The following is a 21,508-nucleotide window of genomic DNA, read 5'->3' as shown; positions in this document are numbered from 1 at the left end:
CAAAGCCGCCTGCCCTCTGGGTGCTGGCAGTGTGGGTGGAAGCGGGCAGAGGGGCAAGGGAGCCAAGTCTAGAGAAGGGGGGAGAAGTAAGGTGAGAGGGAAGCTCGCGAGTGCGTAGCTGGAAGTCAGCGGAGGGACCCTACGGGAGGGAGGTGAGAGAAGGACCGCGCTGACCCCAGACGCGTTCCGGAGGGAGGGAGAGGCCCGCAGAGCCCGTGGCTCGCGGACAGCGCGGGGGAGGAGAGGACCAGGGCCGGGCCGCGCAGAGGAGGCACCGGCGAGCAGCTCACGAGCGCCCTCGGGTGGCTACAGGGGACAGGCGGTGGGAAACATGGGGCCGGGGGCGAGAGCGGAAGCCACTGCATTGGTACAGTGAGGTGGGGGACGTGCAGACTCGGGAGGGCCACCAGGGTCCTGGCTGGGAACCGGCCCAGGAGGAGCTGCCTGGGGCATCGGGCTCCGCGGGACCTATGGAGAGACAGGGAGGAGGCAGGCCCACGAAGGCCCCGTTCTGTAGGAGCCCCCGTCTGTAGGAGCCCCCCATCCGCAGTCGGTGACTGAAGACACCAGCCTGGATGGAGCCAGCTGGGGAGCCGGTGTGGACAGTGAGGCCGAACCCCCTGATGTCCTCAGGCAGAGGGGAGCCTGGAGAGACTGGGAAGCAGCAGCCAATGAGAGGAAAACAGTCTCCGTAGCCACTTCAGAGTCTCGAGGGAAAGGGGGGTCACCAGAGGGACAAAGAAGGGTGGAGAGAGGGTGTGTCGCTCTTCCTTGCATGAGAAGTAACCGGGGATTGGCAGGTGAGCCAGCAAGGAGGCAGGTGAGGGAGAAACAGGAAGAGAGTGGCCAGAGGTGGTGGAGGGCAGGGGGCAGGGCACTCAGGAACCTTCTCTCAGGTTGCATCCAAGGGGACGAGGGGCTGGGGCCTAAGGAGATACAAGAAGAAGTGAAAGGGCCGCCTAGGAGCGCCGTGGGATACTAAGCATCCCCTTGGGGCTCATGGTTGGGCAAGGCCCGCTGACAGCGTCTATTGTGCTGACCTAGTTTAACAGGGAGCAGAGGCTGTGTACCCAGCGGAAGTGGATAAGTATCTTGAGTCTGGGACAGCACTGGGGAGCCACAGAAAGTTCCAGAGCAAGAAAGACTATGCAAGTTAGGTGTTCCTAGGACTAGGGTCCACAGCAGCTGGTGAGACCCCTTCCTCTCTCCCTCCCTCCTGCTGCAGGATCATCTACACCACCTACTATGAGTCCATCTTGGACAGGGGTCCCTTCTTTGGCTACTACTTCTTCAACATGCTTCTGATGATGCTGCAGGTGTTACACGTGTACTGGTTCGGCCTCATCCTGCGCATGCTCATCAACTTCTTGAGGAAGGGTCAGGTACATCGGGCAAGGGTAGCTCCTGTATGCCTCTGGGAGCCCCCATCCCAGCCTGGCCCAGCCCTGCCCTGCCCCAAGCTCCTACCTGCTCTGAGCTTCCACCCGGCTCTGTTCCCCAGATGGCAAAGGACATTCGCAGTGATGTGGAAGAGTCGGACTCCAGTGACGACGGGCTGGCCCCAGAAGGTTTACAGATGAAGAACGGGATGACTCGCCAGCCCAGGGCTGCCCCAGCTGACGGCCCTAGAAGCCGGGCAGCCGGACGGCTGGCCAATGGGCACGTGCCAGGCACATAGCCTGCCAAGAACTGGCAATGAGGGGCTGCCCCCAGCACCTTGGGTACTTGAGGTGGCTGGACTGGCAGCCTCTGAGCCAACTCACAGGGAAGCCCGGCCCCAGATGGGCCAGAGGCTGATGATCTGTCTCCAGCCCCTCCCCTCCCCCTCCCTCTGGGCACCTAGACAGAGCCAGAAGGCAGCAGCAGGACACTGCTGCCAGCCAGAGCCACATCCAGGCTGCACCCTGGTGGCCGTGGGGAGCCCTGGATGAAAGAGGTCCAATAAAAGCTGAACGGAGCTGAATTCTCTGCCTGAGAACTTGGGTCTGGTGCAGCTCCCTGTCCTTCCGTAAGATCCCAAGAAGGCCACCATCAACCAGATCCTCACTGCCACCTCCAGGGGACCCAGGGGCATGGAGGTGCAGCTACCCCAGGGCAAGGCCACCACCTTCCACCCTGGGCAGTGCTCAGCCAGCTGCTCACATCTGGCTTACACACTAGGCAAACTAAGCACCGGAAGCCGCAGACTTGCTTAAGGTCAGAGTCCAAGCAGGAGGTGGGAAGGGAGCTTGTGCCTGCAGCCCTGCTCAAAGCCACCTGGAGACTCCCTCGGGCCAGTGAAGGAGGTCTGGGTGGGGGTGTAAATTCCCACAGGCTTCCCAAGGGTCAGCCTAGGTGAGATCACTGTCCCCTCAGGAGCTACACAGGAACAGGGTACCTCTCCAAGAGAGGCTGGAGGACCTGTGTCCCACACCCCAGAAACAGCCACAAAGTCCACATGTGGTCAGCCTCCACTGCCTTCAGGGACACACCCAAGTGGAGCTCAGTCATGACGCAGAAGTAAGGGGTGGTGGGGGCCAAAGAAACACTGTGGGTACACTAGAGAAGAAACTGGTAAGGGACAGAGGGGGGACAGAGGACAGGCCATCAGGAAAAAATAGAGGGACAAGATCCAAGAGAGGAGAAATAGCAGGGTAAAGTGGAGGAGTGAAGGGTCATGAGGGTCAAGACTGGGTGGAGGCAGAAAGTGAGGCTCATGTTTTCTCTCCTTTGTGGAAGCTGCAGGGGGATCGCGGGGACCCCATGGAGGCAAGTGGAGGATGGGAGGGAAAGGGGCAGTACTGGGCGGCGAAACTGACCAAATTAGGTTATGTGCATGTGTGACCATACCACGACCCGCTACTGTAAAATTATGACCATCGAGAAAGAGGCGGCTGGGGGCACAGTGAGGAGGGACGGAGCCCTTATCTTTGGTGCTTCTCAGCAAATAGGGGAGATGGGAGAGAGGAGAGGGCTCCCTGTCTCCACCGAGGGGGGCAACAGACGGTGACGAGATCAGACAGTGGTGAGAGATGCAGGGAAAAGAGCCCCAAGCAGCGCAGGAATGAGACAGCTAGCAGGGAAAGAGAAGGAGCCAGAGGAGGCAGAGAAGGAGGGGCCCTGGGGAGAGCATGATGAATACGGAGGCGGAGAATGAGAGAAGAGTCGGAGAGAGGAAAGGAAAGAAGAAGGGATGATCAAATCGGGAGGTGAAACAGCAGATCACTGAGAAGAGAGGGCTGGGGTGGGTGGGTGGTGGAGCATCTGTCTAGCACCAGCAGAGTTGGGTTCCATCCTCAGCACAGAGGGCAGCTGGAATGAAACGATGAACTGATGGACCCCAGGGGAAACAGCAGACGGCCCTGACACGAAGGACGCTCAGCCTTACACAACAAAAAGCAGAGTGCGAATCACAGTGACAGTGACATACTGGCCAAAAAAAAAAAAAAAAAAAAACGGTAATAACGATTGAGCATCCTTTATCCAGAACTCGAAATGCTCCAAAATCTTTGAGCACCAATGTGATGCCACAAATGGAAAATTCCACATCTGACCTCGCGGGAGGGGTCACATTCAAAACGTGGGCTCACCGAAAACACTGTATAAGATGACCTTCAGTCATGCATATAAGGTGTATGTGAAACAAATGATTTTCCTATTTAGACATGTATCTAATCTCCAAGGTATCTCAGTATGTATCTGCAAATAGTCCCCAATCCAAAAAACATCCAAAATCAAACATTTCTGGATCTAGGCATTTCGGATTAGGGACATGCAACCAGTACTGGCAAAATGCAGGGTGATGGCGCCCTCTGTTGGTGAGACCTGTAGGAAAGTAGAGCCGCCAAATGGCACGCCCCCTAGAGGGGAACTTGGCAATAACTAGCAATACTACAAACATGTTTCCTCTTCTCTCTGAAGATACATTTAGATACTAATGTAGCTACTGTATTAGTAAGGTATTAGTGTTTCTCATACACCTGAAACTCAACAAGAACAGGACAACTAACCTTAGAAACCGAGGACAAAACATATGATGGACACATATAGATGGGAAAACCCATAAATTTATAAAAACACACTAAACCTCACAAATAACCAAGGAAATGGAAAACAAGACCACAAGATGCCATTTTAGATCCACTCAATTGACAACAAATCAGACAAGCCCGTGCTTTGGCACACATGTGAACTCCCCCGAACCTGGGAAGCTGAGGCCAGAGCATCACAAGTTCAAGACCAGACTGGGCAACTTAGCAGGATCCTGTCTCACAACATAAAAAGGGCTGCGGATGTAGCCCAGTGGTAGAGTGTCCCTGGGTTCAATTCCCAGTACTACCCACCACCACCCCAAAAAATCAAGTGTTGGAAAGAATGAGGTCAAAAGAAATTACACATCCATTACTGGGAGGAGCTTCAATGGGTACCACCACTTTATAAAAGTGACCTTTTATAAGGGTCACTTTGTGGACCTTCTATAAAGTTCAAAAATGTTATACAGGGTTAGGGGATGTAGCTTAGTGGTAAAGTGCTTGCTTAGCACATGCAAAGCCTTGAGTTCAGTCCCTAGCACCACAAAAATAATAATAAAATAAAATAAGGCAAAGAACTTGAATGGACATCATCCACAAAATATAAACACACACACACACACACACACACACACACACACACACACATGACAAGATATTCAACATCATGAGATATTAGGAAAATGCAGGTCAAAACCAGTGAGCTGGGCACAGTGGCACACACCTATCATCCCACTGACTTGGGAGGCTCAGGCAATAGCAATATCACAATAGCAAGCCCCTGTCTCAAAATAAAAAGAGCTGGGCCTGCAACTCAGCAGTAAAGCACCCTTGAGCTCAATCCCAGTAACCGCCCCCACACACACACACAAAGACCTTAAAATCGCAATGAGATACTACTTCATAACCATTGAATGAGTAAAATTAAAAAGAAAAGTATTGTTGAGAATGTGGAAAACCAAAATAATCCATGTTCGCTGCTGGTGGGAATATAAAAATGGTTAACCTCTGTGAAACAGTTTGGTGGCTTCTCAAAAAGTGAAACACAAAATGACCACATGATCTAGCAATTCCACTCCTAGGTATATAACCAGAGAGACTGAAAGCAGGGATTCAATTAAATGTTTGTACATGAATGCTCATAGCAACACCATTCACAATGACCAAAAGTTGGAAACAGCCCAAATGTCCATCAATAGGTGAATGATGAATAAATTGTGGTATATCCATATAGTGGAATATTATTCAATTATGAAAAGGAAGGAAGTACTAATATGTGTTAAACATGAATGAACCTCAAAAATATTCAGTGACAGAAGGGGCCAGGGCTGTGGCTCAGTGGTAGAGTGCTCGCCTAGCACATGCAAGGCCCTGGGTTCGATCCTCAGCACCACAGAAAAATAAATAAATAAATAAATAAATAAAGATATTGTGTCCAACTACAATTAAAAAATAAATATTTAAAAGGAAAAAAAATACATTCGGTGACAGGAGCTAGGTACAAAAATTCCCACATTTTTCTGACTCTATATCTGAAATATCCAGAAGAGGTAAACATATATAAGTAAAATGCAGATTTATAGATACCAGTTTCTGGGGAGTGAGGGGTAGGGAGTAACTGTTTAATAGGTACAGAGCTTTTGTGTTTTTGTTTTGCAAGAAATATCACATTTTATTTAATTCAAATACCATTCTGAGCCCTATTTCCTCTTTCTTGTGTGTTTCATTATATATATATTTCTGGTGAGGATGGAACCCCGTGCCTCACATGTGCCAGACAAGCACTCTACCACTGAGTCCCAGCCCCTCTTGTGTGTATTGCTTAAAGCAAGCTTTTTATATTTTAAAGTTATAACTATTAGCATGTATTAATTATACAAAACAGTGGGTTTCATTTGACACTGTCATAGTGTATATTACATCATATCCATCCCGTTTCCTTCTTGTTACTACCCCAGCCCCAGCCCTGAGATAGATGGTTCTTTTGGTTGGTTGGTTTCTGTGATGGAAATGTTTGTGGACTAAAATTGTGATTCTATAACATTATGAATATACTCAATCCTACTGAACTGTTCACTTTAAGATGATTGGTTTTATGTTATATGAATTTCACCTTAATAAAAAATGCATGAAAGGGGAGTTTGCATTGAACCGATAATTAACAGGGTCTTGTAAAATAAAGACTATTCCAATTCCATACACCTGGTGTCCCCCACCCAATGGCCCCCACTCCCTGTTTTCCCCAAAACACACAAATAAAACCTCTTAAGAGTCAAAAATGAAAACATGATGGATATTAGAAAATACACATGATCAGATGAATAACAAAAATATTCCACAGCTGTATTTGTGGGATGCAGTTTAACCATCCTAAGGTGAATTTGTAACCTCATGTGCTTGCATTAGAAAATGAAAAACAAAAAAATTTAAGAACCGTAGAATAGGCTCAATAAAGGAAAAATAAAGGAACATATAAATAAACAGAATAGACAGGCAACCTCAACACTGGTTTTGTGAAAGACTAATAAAATAGACAAACTTGACAAGAATAAAGAAGTCCGGCTGGTGACATGGCTCAGTGGCAGAGTGTTTGCCTAGCATGCAGGAGGCCCTGGGTTCCATCCTCAGCACCACAATAAAAAATTAAAAATAAAGCCAAGTGTGGGGCTGGGGATATGGCTCAAACAGTAGCGTGCTCACCTGGCATGCGTGCGGCCCGGGTTCGATCCTCAGCACCACATACAAACAAAGATGTTGTGTCCGCTGAAAACTAAACAATAAATATTTTTTTAAAAAAATTCTCAAAAAAAAAAAAATGAAGCCAAGTGTGTTGGTGCAAGCTTTTAATCCCAGCTACTGGGATTATAAATTCAAGGCCAGTCTCAGCAATTTAGCAAGACCCTGTCTCAAAACAAAATAAAAAGGACTGGGGATGAAGCTCGGTGGTAGCATGTGTGAGGCCCTCCTCGATGTAATTCCCAGTACCATGAAATGAATAAAACTGTCCATCATTTGCCTAAGACATCATATCTGTGCCAAAAGCCCAGACCAGGGATGGGCATGTGAGAGTGTGTGCTTAGCATGCACCAAGCCTGGGGTTCAGTGCCCAGCATGCGGGTGGACCCACACGAACATGGGCGCATACACACACACACACACAACACAGCTTATGCAAATAGGTTAATAAGAGTTTAAAAGTTTGTTTAATCTAAAATCTGTATAGAAGCATTTTAATCACTATATAATAGACATTTTTATTACATAACAACAATGATTTAGAAAAGATGCCATTTATAACATGAGAAAAAGACTAACTACTTAGAAGTAAATCTACATAAGATTTAGCAATTTATACAGATTAAGCTCTATATGAGTAAACTCTTTCCTGGGGTGGTGGGAAATACCTGCAATCCCAGCAACTCCAGAGGCTGAGGCAGAAGGATGGCAAGTTCAGGACCAGCCTGGCAATTTAGAGATCCTCTCTCACAATTAAAGAGGGGAGGAGGAGGAGGAGGAGAACTAAGGATGTAGCTCAGGAGTTGAGCACCCCTGGGTTCAATTCTCAGTATGGAGGAGGGGCCTCAAAAAGGATCTATTTTTTTAACATTTAATTTTTAGTTGCAGATGGGCACAATACCTTTATATTACTTGTATGTGATGGTGAGGATCGAACTCATGCATGCTAGGCGAGCACTCTACCTTGGGCCACAACCCCAGCTCCCAAAAGAATCCATTTTGCAGAACACAACAGGCTGACCCTAGAATGTATGAAAATGCAAGAAGCCACACACAGCCAATGTTCTCAAAGAGCACACTGGAAGGTAAATGGGAAATCAGTGGAAGAGTTCAGAGTTTGTTTTGAAGAGCAGGAAATGTAAAAGAGGCAGAGTTATTATTTTTCATAGCAAGTTTTAAAAGACTGAATTCAATTATTTGCTAATCTAATTTGGTTTGAAAAGAAGAGTGCTCTCAAGTTATCAGAATAAAATATAAGGAACTATCTTTATGGCAGTAAGGTGGCAAACTATTCAATAAGCTCAAAATATAAAGGAAGGGGCTGGGGTTGTAGCTCAGCGATAGAGCACTCACCTTGCATGTACAAGGCTGCTGGGTTTGGTCCTCAGCACCGCATAAAAATAAATAAATAAAATAAAGGTATAGTGTCCAACTGTAATATATATATATATATATATATATATATATATATATATATATATATATATATATATATATATATGAAGGAAAACCTTGACACACTGAACAACATTCAAAATGTCAGAACAACCCAAAGATTCCTGAACCACTTAGGAATCTTCCAGTCACAAGTGACAAAAACTTAACCACACATACATTCACACACCCCCTCAAAAAAAACTTAACCCAAAAACCTAGCTCAGTTTTTGAAGAGAGATTGGCTTCCATGACTGTACAGTTCTGAAACTAGGCTACCATCAGGCATGGTTGCTCCAGAAGTTCATGACATCACCCAGGCTCTGGCTCCCTTTCTTCTGCTTTCTTGGCTCTCTCTTTCTGTGATTGAAGACAATGGTGGAACACAATGGTTTCAGACTTCACATCTTCCCAGAAAAAAAAAAAATTATCTCAGAAGGCCAGAAAATATCTCAGAGGACCACAACCTAAACTTGGTACGTGCTGCCTGTGGACCAACCGGGTAGCCAAGAGAAAAGTTGCTGACCAATGGGAACCCACTTCTGACTTGAGGATGAAGCCAATCTCACCCAACCCCAGGACTGAGAAGGGTTGACAGCCAAGTTCCCTAAGGAAGGTAGTCCCTAGGATGGCACCATCCTAATAAAGAGTTCCCAAATATCAGAAAACGAACCCTCCAAAGAAAGAGGATAAACAGGCATATACAGGCAAGTCATAGGAGTGGAACTTTTTTCTTTTTTGTACTGGGGATTGCCCCAGGGGTGATTTACCACTTAGCCACATCCCCAGCACCCACCTACCTTTTTTTTTGTTTGTTTGTTTTATATAGGGCCTTGTTAAGTTGCTGATGCTGGCCTGCAACTTGCAATCTTCCTGCCTCCCTAGTGGCTGTGATTACAGGTGTGTACAACCACGCCCCATAGGAACTTTTTTTTTTTTTTGGTACCAGGGATTGATCTCAGGGGCACTCAACCACTAAGCCACACCCCCAGCTCTATTTTATATTTCATTAGAGACAGGATCTCACCGAGTTGCTTAGTGCCTCACCATTGCTGAGGCTGGCTTTGAATTCGTGATCCTCCTGCCTCAGCCTTCCTAGCCACTGGGATTACAGGCATGTGCCACCATGCCAGGCTAGGAACTTTTTTAAATATGGGAAAATACATATTGGAACATTAGCCTTAGAAAGGAAAGGAAATGACACCTGCTACTTACTGGATGAACTCTGAAGACATCACAGGCAGAAAAAAACTACAATTCCATGCATCCGAGGCACCTGGGACAGTCAGATTTGCAGAACAGAATGGTGGGTGCCAGGGACTACGGGAGTGGGAGGTAGGATTAGTGTTTACTGGGTACAGAAGTTCCATTTTGCTAGATGAAGAGTTCTGGAGATGGATGGTGGTAATAGTTACACAATTTGGTGTACTTAATGCCACTGATTTGTACATTTAAAAATAGTTAGTGTGGTAAATTTTGTATGATTTGTATTTTACCACTAATACAATTATTTTATATATTTTTATGTGGTGCTGAGGATGAAACCTAGTGCCTCACACGTGCTAGACAAGTGCTCTGCCACTGAGCTACAATTCCAACCCATCACTATGTTTTTTAATAGGGTAGGATGGTCAAGCTCACTAACATGTAAGAAGATGACTACTGAAATATCTATGAGACAGCGCAGTACGTTTGTCCACACAAACATCATTATTATTATTATTATTATTATTATTATTATTATTATTATTTTGAGACAGGGTTTTGCTAAGTTGCTCAGGACCTCACTGAATTGCTGAGGCTGACTTTGAATTTGTGATCCTCCCAACTTGGCCTCCGGAGTAGCTGGGATCATGGCTTTCCACCGCGCTCGGTAGACTTACAGTATTTAATACAATGTAAACGCTACGGGCACAGTTGCTACACTGTATTGTTGAGGGAATCACGACAGGAAAGAGTCTGTGTGAGTTCAGTACTGACGCAATTCTACTTCCAAATAGTTCCCATCCTAGGTCGCACTCTGGCCTCAGAGCTCGGGGACACGAAGGCTCAGCTCTTCGACCCCGGGCTTTCCCCACCACCCCCTCCAGCCTACATTCCCCACCAAAACCTTCACCACCAAGGCCACCAATGACCCCCACGTTACCGGATCATCCGGCCTCCTTCTGGCCTGCTGGACCTGATCCATGGCAGTTGGCGACTCCGGTGGTGATCACTCCCTCTTATTTGACTCCTTCCCTTCTCCTGAACTGCCCTGGTGTCCTCCCCTGGGCTCCTTCTCCCTGGCTCCTCTCCTCCCTCCGCACACATCCGCCGGTCTCCCCTCCAACCCGGACCCAGGGCCAAACACCCTCTCCGTCTCCCCCATCAGGTTTCTTTCTCAAAAGAAGCACCCTCAAAGCTGGATTCCTAGGGGGCCCCTTCCAGGGCCACGCCCACTGTGGCCACGCCCCACTGTGGCCCTGCCCAGGCCAGGCCTCTGCCGCCCAGCCTCAAGGTTAGCCGCTCGCCTAGCGCATTCACTCAGCCCCTGCATCTGGCTTCTCCACGCCCACACCCCAGGTGGCCATCAATCCTGGTGCCCAGTTGCCTTTAAACAGACCCAGAATCCAGCCATCCCCCCAGGTTCCACCCTCCTGCGCTTCCTGCCTGATCTCCCAGCTCCCACTTTGGCCCCTTCGGTCATATCCTCTGTCCTCCAAAAATACTTCCTCCCGAATTTGGAGGTCCATTTTGTTAATGGCTGTACTGAGCACCTAGAACAGTGCCCTGTACAGTCATGTCTGCTGGGGATTGGATGCAGGGGCCCTGGTCCCTTACGAAACGCTCTAGAGTTTGCAGTCCAAGGTACAATTATCCTCCCGCATCCCGTCTCCAGATGACTATGTTAGTAGAAAATACACGGTACACCAACAGTTGAAATACTGTGTTGTTCAGGGAATAATGACAAGTGAAAAAAGAAAAGCCTATAAATGTTTAAGACACATGTGTTCTTTTCTTTCTTTCTGCTCCTTCCCATCTTTCAGTGCTGAGGATGGAACCCAGAGCCTCACTGAACATGCTGGGCAAATGCTCTACTATAGACCTACACCCCCAACCTAATCATCTTTTTTTTTTTATTGGTACATTCCTTAAATCACCTCTTCAAAGGTCAAATTTACAAATATAATCACATCCTGAAGGGGTTAAGAGTTTACACAGAAATTCCTGTCTCTACTTTTTGTCCCTATGAACTATTATAGAAAATGTGCGGGGTAAAAATGGGAGTTCATAACCCACTTGAATCAAATGTATGAAATATGATATGTCAAGAGCTTTGTAATGTTTTGAATAACCAATAAAAAAAAAAAAGAAAAGAAAAGAAAATGTGACACAGACTAGGGAGAGAGTATGGCTGAGACAGGGGTGACTCCAGGAGGCCACCACAGTGACAAAGGTATTGGGGAAGGGGGCTGCAATGGTGATGAGCAACAGACTAAGCATGGTGACAGGGGACAATAGGATGATAACAGGTACCAAGGGAGGGCAGAGTTGCAAGAAATCAGAATGTAAGGCGTTAGCTTAAAATTTCTGGCTCAGCACCAAGGAGCTGGCACCTAACATTCCCGATTATCCCAGCCAGACTGAGCTATAGCCTTGGCACAAGCTGGATCCCAAACCTGGGCAGAAGCAGCAGGCAGCACACAGCCTCCAGATGCCACCGTGGAAGCAGGCCCTGGCGAACCTGTGCCTGGTCTAGCCAGGACCTCACACCATGGCGAAGGACCACTCTGTCTCCACTTGACCACTACCCAAGGCATGGGGACCTGGCACCAAGCAGCCCAGGTGCACTCTGGGTCTGTGGGGCTCCACTCAGCCTTGCTTTTGACCTTAGGGAGGGCGAGAGAACAACTGGGCACCGTGGTCCAGAGAGCCTAGCAAGCAATGAACAATCAGCCAGGACACAAGCTGAGATACTGCCCAGCGGTGGAAAGGAGCAAAATGCTAACACTGCGACTCGAACAACCCCAGAAATCATGCTCAGGGGAGGGGACAGCACAGATCAGGTGGTACCATCCCGTTCGCGTGAAGCGTCTAGAACAGGCAAACCCACAGGGACAAAGTACTCAGTGGTCTCGGGGGCTGGGGAGAGCGGATGTGCAGTGACTGCTACTGGACACAGGGTTTCCTTTGGGGATGATGAAAATCCCCTGGATCTAGACAGAGTGATGGTTGCACAACCTTGTCAGTGGGCCAGGCACCACAGGACTGCAACTTCAAAATGGTTAATGGTTAATTTAGGTTATGTGAATTTTCCTCAATAACAAAAAGGGGTGGGGGAGGACTGGACAAGGACACTCTCACACTCACACCCTCTCAAACTCACACTCACACACACACACACACACACTCACACACAGCTTCCGCCCCTCCCCATCTCCCCACCCAGCCCCCCGGCCACCCTTCCAAGCACTCATCCGCCAGGTGCCGGACCTATGCCCACCTGGACCACGTCTAGCCCCTGAAACACGCTCGGAGGCCCAGACCACAGTCCGTGACACAGGGTGGGAAGAACACTGGAGCTGCCTGGGACCCTAACCTGTTCAGCCTGAGATGAGGCTACCTTTCCCCTCAGCATGCGTAATCAGAATGGGGCACAAAGAGAAAAAGGGCAGCAAACCTAGGGCTCAGCTCCAAGACAAGGATCCGGGTGGCACAGAGTGGATATGACTGGACATTTGGGGCTCCTTACTGAGGAGGAGAAGGAAAGGACCCACTGAGCTGCCGATGAGGGTGGGGCTCTTGTCCCCAGTCCTGGCTGCAGGCTGAGACCAAGTGGTCAAGTGGGAAAGCAGGATGCCTGCAGGTCTGGGCTCTCAGGCCAGCAAGACATGGAGTCCCACATGCAAGGACCCTCCATGCTCACACCACTTTGAACCCGGATTTCCTGGAAATGACTCTCTAGGCCGATTCTGAGGACAGGATGGGCAGCTGCCAGCACAGAGCCCTGCTGGAGGAAACAGCACTGAGATCCCAGGGTGCTCACATGACAGCAAAGCAGAGAGCAGAGCAGAGCTGCTCGCCCACTCGTGCCCTCTGCCCCACCTGTGGCCGTTGGTAAAGAGGGCCTGACAAACAGGGCCTGCAGCTGTTCAGACCTTTACGTGGTACACACTCTCACACACTCACACACCCACTCACACCCACTCTCACAGGATACGCGCTGAGCTAACACCCTAGAGCAGAAGTGCTGTTGGTCCAGCAACTCCTGCTTTGCCCCTTGGAAGCCCCAATTTCCCAAGGACCAAGGACAGTGCAGCAGGCCTGCTGGGAAGAGCACAGAGAGCACCTGGCTGTCCCAGCATTTCCCCCAGGGTATACGTGAGACTTTCCACGAAGTGACACTCGGCCAGCCTGTCTCAAGAGCATGGAATCCACCTTAATGTGGAACAAAAGAACCACCAGTGAGTCCAGCAACTGGAACTATGACAGAGAACACTAAGGCACCTGAGACCCCACTGACCCAGCAAGGGACAGCCCGGCCCAGCGCTGGCTAATTCCTAAGGACAGGAAACAGCCTGCCTACCTGGGAGCCTGCCTTCCACAGGCAAGCCACACTCCCTTCACTAGGCTCTCCGACACCATGCCCCAGCCCCACCCCAGAGCCAAGAACCAGACACCTCAGAGGAGTCACCAGCAGGCTCCCCCGGCACACAACCCTCCCAAAATGAATGGAACTAGCTACTCCTGGGGCTGCTTATCCTGCCTCGCCCACTGCTTCCCACAGAAACCACCATAAGGGCTTTTGCCCGAGGTTTCCAGCCTTCTCTGCCTCCTGACCAAGGACATCCCTCACTTGAAGCTTCTTCCCTGTATGACTCTGCAGCCTGACAGGTACCTGTGACCCCACCGCCACTGTAAGAATCTGAGTTATATCTTCTTCCTTTTTTTTTTTTTCTTTTGGTGCTGGGGATTGAACCCAGGCTCTACCACTGAGACACATCCCCAGCCCTCTGTGAGACTGGGTTTCACTAACTTGCCATCCCCCTGCCTCAGTTCCCCAATTCTGGGATCACAGGCATGTGCCACCATATTCACTGAGTGCGACCTTTTCAGGGGCCGTCTTTCTTGATCTGTAGGCCTCACCAGGCCTGATAATAAAACCCATGTTTCACAGCAGGGTGGAGCTGGGACCAGGGCCACCCACAGCCTCTTCTCACAGGGGGAGGGGCCATGATGGACGAAGGGCTGCAACTCAAGACAGGAGGTGCTGCCTGAGCTCTGCTCTTCCTCCTGAGGCCTGCCATCAAAGCTGCCATCGATGCAAACCTCCCTGCCACTGCAGCCCCGCCACCCCTGCTCTCAGGAGGCGAGAGGGGGAGGGGCCGAGAGGGTGCCGCGAATGAGGTCCTGCATCCCCTCCTCTCTGGAACCTCACAGAAGACAGGTAAAACAAAGACCCCAGGCTGCCCAGACCAGGAAGACAGAGGCCCAGAGGCAGGGAGAGGACGTGGAAGAACTTTAATCGTCACCCTAGCAAGGGTGGCAGGAGTGTCTAGGTGCAGGGCCATCCCGGCCCTGGGAGGGGCTGCGGCCAGTCCCTCGTCTCTGGCTGTGGCGTGTTCTCCATCCAAACTCCTCCTGTGCACAGGGAGTGTCCCAGCCTCCTGGGCCACGTCTGCAAGGTTCTAGGTGGCCAGGAGCACCCGAGTCTCTGAGGGCTGGGGCCCCAGCAGCTGCCCGCATGTTCCCATGCAGACAATCCTCATCTGGCTGCACTCAGGCAGGGGCGACGAGGTGTGAGAGCGTGTCCTCAGAGCACTGAGGTCTTCCGTTCTGACAGCGGCAGAGACTCCTTCACTGCCACCAGAAGCCCCCGTGCGGGTAGATACCCCTGGGCTCGGAGCCATATCACTATCAGGAGGATGGCAGCAGCCAGGCTGGCACTCAGCACTGCTGTGGGACACAGAGATGGACAGAGGGGTAGTGGGAGGAAGGCACAGGCTCTCACAGCCACTGAGCTCCCAACATATGGGGCTGGGTGGTCTGCATCCCGTCCCCACCCAGACCCGATTCCCCCAGAAAGGCCCAGGGGCAGGGAGGCTGAGAATCTCACCAGCAGCAACAACGGCCCCGTGGACACCTGGGCTTCTGTACTGGTGCCCAGCAGAGTCGTCTGTGGCATTCCTGAGAGAAGTGACAATCTCCAGGGTCCCAGGGGTCATCATGGTTATGACACTCCCTCCCTGGAAAGTCTTGTTGGTTTCTGCAATAAAAGCAGGCACTCAGTAGTTGCGGAGGGGACACCCAGGGCACGGGGCATGTGGAGGCTCCTCTTGAGGTTCCTCTTGATCCCAGACCAGGTGAGCTACTCCCAACAATGCCACGCCACCCAAGGAGGAGGCCCAGGAGAGTGCCGTGTCCACACTCTGCCAGTCACGAGCACCCTAGCAGATATCGGGTGCTCTTCACCAGCCCTAGCCCTCCCCACTCCCACAGGTGCCCCGAGGTCCTGGGGATGTACTGCAGCCAAGCTCATCGCTGGAGTCCATGCAGTCTGAGTGGCCATCACAGTGCCACGTGTGTGGGATGCAGGTGTCCTCCTGTGCGCAGTGCAGATGGTCTGCGGGGCAGGGCTGGCCACTGCAGTTCTGAAGGTGCTTGTCGGTGTCACCAGAGCAACCACTGATGTTATCGCAGGAGCAGGGGAGGCCAGGGGGTGGAGGGCACTGCCCATTCTGGGTACACGGCTCGATCCCTAGGACACAGTCAGGTCCCAAACACCCATGCAAGAAAGCCCGGCATTCTGCACAGAGCTTCCCAGTAAGTCCCGCCTTCTGAGAACAGCTGTAGGAAGACCCACCTTGCGCTAAGGCTCTGCCCTTGGCTCCTGTTAGCTCCACCTTCCGAGGTCCTGCCTCCCAGCAAGGTCCTCCCCACGAGACCCCACTCACTCCACTTCCCAAAAACCTAACTTGGATTGAACCTGGGGCCTCGAGCAAGCTAGGCAAGGACTTTTTCACTAAGCTTCGCCCCCAGCCCAGACCCCACCTCTTTTCTTTTCTTGGTATTGGGGGGTTGAACACAGGGGTACCACTGAGCTACATCCCCAGCCCTTTTTATTTTTTGAGACACGGTCTCACTAAATTCTGAGGCTGGCCCAAACTTGCAATCCCCCTACCTCAGCCTCCCCAGCTGCTGCGATTACAGGTGTGAGCCTCTCTAGTGGAGCCCAGCAAACCCACCTTTTCTTCAGTCCAAGACCCAGACTCCACTCTACTAGATTTTGCAAGCCCTGACCATCCCGCGACCCTGAGTTTTAACAAACTCCAACCCCTCCTCTCCTCCCTCCTCATCTGCCCAAGAGTACAACCTTCCATTCCCAGGCCCCACCCCTGAAAGCCCCACCCCAGGATATGGGCACTTACTGCACTCCTCCTCGTCGCTACCATCTGAGCAGTCCCAGTCGCCATCGCAACGCCAGGTGAGGGGCACACAGAAGCCACTGCTGCGGCACTGGAAGTGGGTGGGCTGGCACGAGCCTGCACTGGGGCCTATGAGATATGCACAAGTGACGCCTGGGAGACCCCAGTCTGAATCCTCTCCACGAGGGCCAGGGGTCACAGGCTGCAACCACGGGGACAAGCAAGTCCCAGGGTGCAGGAACTACACAGGTGGCCACCCTTTGCAAAGCGCTCACTCACTGTGTGGGGGGTTTGAAGCCCTACTGGGCGGGCACTGCCATGATACATAGTCTATAGAGGACCCTAAGAGAAAGCCACAAAGCTAGTGGCAGAGTCAGAATTTGAACCCAGGTCCAAATGGCCAGTCTACCAGAGAGACCTCTAATCTCCGTGGTTCAACAGACTAGGGGAGAAGCCATCCCCCACATGTTCCAGGTAAAACTCATGGTCAAGGTCATCAGGGTCTATTCTATTCCACCTGCTTAGCAAAAAGGGAAACTAAGCCCCTAGGCAGAGAACCAGCTCTGTTAGCAAGCCCTGTGCCTCACCTCCTAAATCCTTCCCTGACCTGAACACATCATCTCCTCACTAAACCCCTGGCTCCAATCTCCACTACAGTCACATCATTCTGTCACCCACACTCCCCTGGCTCCTAGACCCTCTCACTACCAAATCCAACTCCTCCACATTGTCCTCTTTATCAGCTCCTCTTCCAGGCATCCGCATGGCTGGGCTAGGGGGCCTGGTCTTTTGCTCCTCAGTCTTTGTTTATGCCTTTCCCTGGCCCAGAAGCTCCCCACCCCTTCAATCTACACCTGTGATTTCTTCCACAGCCTTCAGATTGCAGCTTACTTCCTGGGAGGGGTCTCATGTCCCCCTCAGAAACCCACCAAGCTCTGCTTCCCGTGTAAAACAACAGTCCTTATACCAATGACACCTGCCCTCCCACAGATCACAGTCAGCAGAGGTCATGGCTGTGACCTCATGACCCAGGCCAGGGAAGTCCCTGACAATGCACAGGCAATGGGTCACAAGAGGGTCCGAGATGAGTACAATGAGACTTGAGCCTTCCTTGACTCTGAACAGGAGGCTAGAGCTGTTTGCTGACCTGGAGGAGAACAGGGGGGCCTGAGACCTGCTCTAGCAGGAGGAAGCCTGAGAAACAAAGACAGGAGGTGGCTCTTAAGGCTTCCTCCGGGGTGTAGCAAGGAGAGGTAAAAATACCCTGCCCTGGCTTGGCCTTGCTCCATCTGCTTCTATTGTCCTTTCTACCTACACTCCCAGGGCCTGAGTCTCCAACCCCCACTCCCCAGGCCTCCAGGCCCAACTGGGCTCTGGCCACAGTCCCTGAGCTCTGTGGAGCTGGAAGAGCTAGGGACAACCAGGTATCAGCTTCTTTCCCTACCCATAGGAATCTGGCAGCCTCCAGGTGCCACTTCCTCCCCAGGCCTAGCTACCAACTGCTCTGAGGGCTCTGACCTCCCTTGGCTGGCCTACTGGACTGTATTTCTCTGTAAAGTAAGTAGCAGTGGGTAGCCCCACTGTACAGGACAGTGGATCAAAGAGGAGTTGGACAGGGCAGTGATTTACCCTCCCAGCCTCAGTTAGGAAAATAACAAAAGGGGTAGGCTAAAGACCAGGAGAGCGCTGCCTCCCACGTGTAACAATGGTCCTCCCATAAACTGGACACTCAGTGGAGGTCAGGGCCACACGTCTGAGAAGAGAGTTCCTACCCCAGCACTCTGAGAAAAGGAGCTATTTGTGTGTAGAGTTCTAGTACTTGGTTAAAATGAGCCCAGCTTCACTAAAGAACCAGGAACATTTAGTTTGAAAAGCAGGGACTTTGGGGTAAGTCTGCCATAAGAGGAGACCACATGGAAGAGTGGAGGGTATAAACCTGTGCTCTCAGCTGAAGTTAGGGATCCTATAAGCACAGGGAGGCCACTCCGACCCCCCCAGCTGCCTCTGAAGATCTCAGAGATAGCTCCCCTGTCTCTGGACACCAATCACGTGGGCCAGGGGTGAACATGCCCAACCACTTGTGAGGTTGGGGTCGCAAGTGAACCGTGCTTAATCGCCTGGAGAGGGAAAACTTTCATCCCAGAAGGCAGAAAACCAAGGAGGTGAGAATGGGAAAGTGAGGCTGGTTGTCCAAGAAACAGCCAGAAGGCCTCGGGACGAAGATTTTTTGGAAAGCACAGCTGCTGTGGAAGCACCAGGAGACTGATCCTGCGTGGTTAGAGGTCGGAAAACCTGTGCCTGCTACGAGTCTTCCCGACCATGCTGGACTGAAGGGCGGCTTAGAGGTGACAATGGGGGCATAATACAGCAGAACAGGTCATGGGGGGAAGGGAAGTGGTGCACAGGGCAGTTAGAGGCAGGCGGAGGCGCCCAGGTGGAAGGCCCCCCATTCAGGCTCTCAAAGCACCACTGCCCGCTCCCCGCACACTATTAAGTCCAAACCCATGTGCTGGGGGAGTGTCCACGACCGACAGGCGGCGCAGCCAATGGAAAAGCGCTGCGGAGTGCGCGGGGGCGGGGCGCAGCCCTAGGAGGGGCGGGGGCGAGCGCTGAGGGGACTCTCACCTGGAGCCCGGGCCGAGGTCCGGGTTCGGGCTGGGTTCGGGGCGGCCTCCAGGCCCAGCCCGAGGCTGAGCAGTAGCCGCAGCGCCAGGCCCAGGGCCGCTATCCGCCGTGCTCCGCCCCGCGTCATCCAGCCGCTACTCGTGCCGCCCCAGCCGCTGTACCCGCCACACGCCGTCTGCCCGGGTTCTTATCCCTGCGCACGCGCACGCGCACGCGAGAGCTGGGCGGGGCCTGCGCCCCTCGCTCCCGCGGCGCGGACGGCTCTGTGTACCGTAAATGTCAGAATACGAGTAACCCCTAAATTGAAGCTCTTCCCCACTTTTCCATTGGCAAAGTCCATTGAATGATATAAAGCCTACTTGAAGTTAGGTAAATGGTTTGGTTTGGTTTTTTAATAACGGATACAACATTACCTTTATCTTATTTATTCATTCTCTTTTTTTTGTAACATTGTGCACACTTGAGTATTTTATTTTAGAGCATTTCCAGATAATGTCTTTTTCAGGGTAAGACTCTTATTTATTCATTCTTATGTGGTGCTGAGGATTGAACCCAGTGCCTCGCACATGCTAGACAAAACGCTCTACCACTGAGGCCCAGCCCCAGCCCAGGTAAAAGTTTTTTTGTTTGTTTGTTTTGTGTGTGTGTGTGTGTGTGTGTGTGTGAGAGAGAGAGAGAGAGAGAGAGAGAGAGAGAGACCAGGGATTGAACCTAGGTGCCCTTTACCACTGAGCCACAACCTCAGACCTTTTATAAAAGTATTTTATTTATTTAGAGACAGGGTCTCACTGAATTGCTTAGGGCCTCGCTAAATTGCTGAGGCTAGCTTTGAAATCTCGATCCTCCTGCCTCAGCCTCCCGTAACAGGCGTGCGCCACTGCGCTGGCTCCGAAGCTTTGTAAATGTTATAAGCTTTGTAAATGTTATTGGCTTCTACTTAAACTCCTTTGCGTTCCTCATGCACACTGCCACTAATGTTATTGCCTGATGATCTTATTTAATACGGTAGCAACTCCCCTCAGGCACTCCCCATCCCCTCCTTCCTACTGCCTCTTTGGTGCCACCGACAGATTTTATATTTTATTTACTTATTTTGGTTTATTGTCCTATTCCCCACTAGAACGCCACCTCCACCAGGGCAGGAATGCTATGTGTACTGCTGTTATCTCAATGCCCCACACATGGTATCTTAATAGATATTTGGCGACTAAATGGTTCCTCTGTGGCTGTCACCTGGATGCGATCAACTCATCCTCATTGGCTTATTTAGTTCTCACACACCCCAGGGAGCTGTCTGTGCCTTATTCTGGCATCCTCCTCTTCATCAAAGATAGTTATGCAGCCTTTGGGGTTTCTCTTCCCACTAGCACACGTCTTTCTGTCCAATCTGACTACAATATTTTCGTCTTGAAAAATGTCATTTGCAGTTCTGCCTTCAGAAGATGCAGTGACTCCAACTCCCAGCAGGGTCCCAAACAAATCACTGTCGCTCAATACTGACACGCGGGCAAGTGTTTGCCACTCCCAGCCCTAAGTCTCCTGTGAGGCTGCAGTCACCCATATTTCCACAGAAAGGTCTTTGTTTGTTTTGCCCAGGAATTGAACCCAGGGGCGCTTTACCAATGAGCTACATACCCAGCCCTTTTTATTTTGTATTTTGAGATTGCAGGGATGGGCCACCACACCAGCTAGAAAAGGTTTTATTTGCAGGTTAATGGCATGCTTCCCAATTTGAAAATGTTAGAGGTTGTATATCTTCTTTTGGAATATTTTTTTTCTTTTTCTTTTGTTTTTCTTTTTTAGTTTTTATGTCTTCCTGATTACCATGGGAAAAGGAAATAATAGGCGATGTTGTTCAGATACAATCACAGACGGGAAGGTCAGTAGGGTAAATAGGTCTGCCCAGGGAGAAAGGGAAGGGAGTGCCCCTGCCTTTGAGGATCAGGGTCTTGGTGAGGGAGGTTTCGGGGATCCAGTCATATAAGCAGAGAAGGAGCCCTGGGACCGTGGTCTTTCTCCCCTGGCTCTAAGCTTCCAGAAGCCAACAGTGTGACACTCTTGGCACATAGCCAGATGTTCTGCACCTACTGGAGGTTACAGGGGTGGGGCAGCCCTGACACTCCCCCAGCTCCAGGCCACTGTTCACACCCTGCAGCCTTCTCTCTTCTGCTCACTGCTCCACAGGGACCAGCAACCTTCCTTCCCAACCTTCCTTCTGGCTCAGGAAGGCTTTTCTGAACCCACTCAAGGTGAGACTTCTGTGAGCTGCCCTTGCTGCCCTCTGTTCCCCCCACTGAG

General features: G+C 50.9%; 3 protein-coding genes across 6 annotated transcripts in view; 2 read left to right on the top strand and 1 right to left on the bottom strand.

Moving 5' to 3' along the window:
- The window catches only part of Cers4 (ceramide synthase 4), a 28,170-nt gene extending 26,207 nt beyond the window's left edge, over positions 1–1,963 (top strand). For all 3 annotated transcript variants that reach the window (XM_046443829.2, XM_046443828.2, XM_046443830.1), the window contains 2 exons: positions 1,226–1,382; positions 1,502–1,963. In XM_046443829.2, coding sequence (XP_046299785.1) covers positions 1,226–1,382; positions 1,502–1,678 — 334 coding nt within the window. In that variant the 3' untranslated portion in view covers positions 1,679–1,963. The remainder of the gene's footprint in view (positions 1–1,225; positions 1,383–1,501) is intronic.
- Positions 1–21,508, top strand: part of Hnrnpm (heterogeneous nuclear ribonucleoprotein M) — a 230,330-nt gene that overhangs the window by 74,236 nt on the left and 134,586 nt on the right. The gene's annotated exons all lie outside the window — the stretch shown is intronic.
- Positions 14,665–19,405, bottom strand: Cd320 (CD320 molecule). Of its 2 annotated transcripts, none has more exons than XM_046443665.2 (5): positions 19,211–19,405; positions 16,589–16,714; positions 15,685–15,918; positions 15,277–15,426; positions 14,665–15,113 (listed from the first exon to the last, which is right to left on the bottom strand). In XM_046443665.2, exons 1-5 carry the CDS (start codon positions 19,335–19,337, stop codon positions 14,974–14,976), a joined length of 777 nt encoding a protein of 258 aa, XP_046299621.1. In that variant the 5' UTR covers positions 19,338–19,405; the 3' UTR covers positions 14,665–14,973. The 2 variants fall into 2 exon arrangements, with proteins under 2 accessions (XP_046299621.1, XP_046299620.1); XM_046443664.2 differs by having other exon boundaries at positions 14,665–15,116; positions 19,211–19,403.

Source organism: Marmota monax, unplaced genomic scaffold, assembly GCF_021218885.2.
Source record: "Marmota monax isolate L192 unplaced genomic scaffold, Marmota_monax_Labrador192_F-V1.1 WCK01_AAM20220418_F8-fsc00102, whole genome shotgun sequence".
Classification (NCBI taxonomy): Eukaryota; Metazoa; Chordata; class Mammalia; order Rodentia; family Sciuridae; genus Marmota; species Marmota monax.
The sequence above is the reverse complement of the archived record's forward strand: the minus strand, read 5'-3'. Positions and strand labels throughout refer to the sequence as shown.

Coding starts and splice junctions, on each gene's coding strand:
- Cd320 (XM_046443664.2), bottom strand. CDS start 19,337: ATGACGCGGGGCGGAGCACGGCGGATAGCGGCCCTGGGCCTGGCGCTG. Junction 16,715..19,210: donor GACCTCGGCCCGGGCTCCAG/GTGAGAGTCCCC, acceptor CATATCTCATAG/GCCCCAGTGCAGGCTCGTGC. Junction 15,919..16,588: donor TAGCGACGAGGAGGAGTGCA/GTAAGTGCCCAT, acceptor ACTGTGTCCTAG/GGATCGAGCCGTGTACCCAG.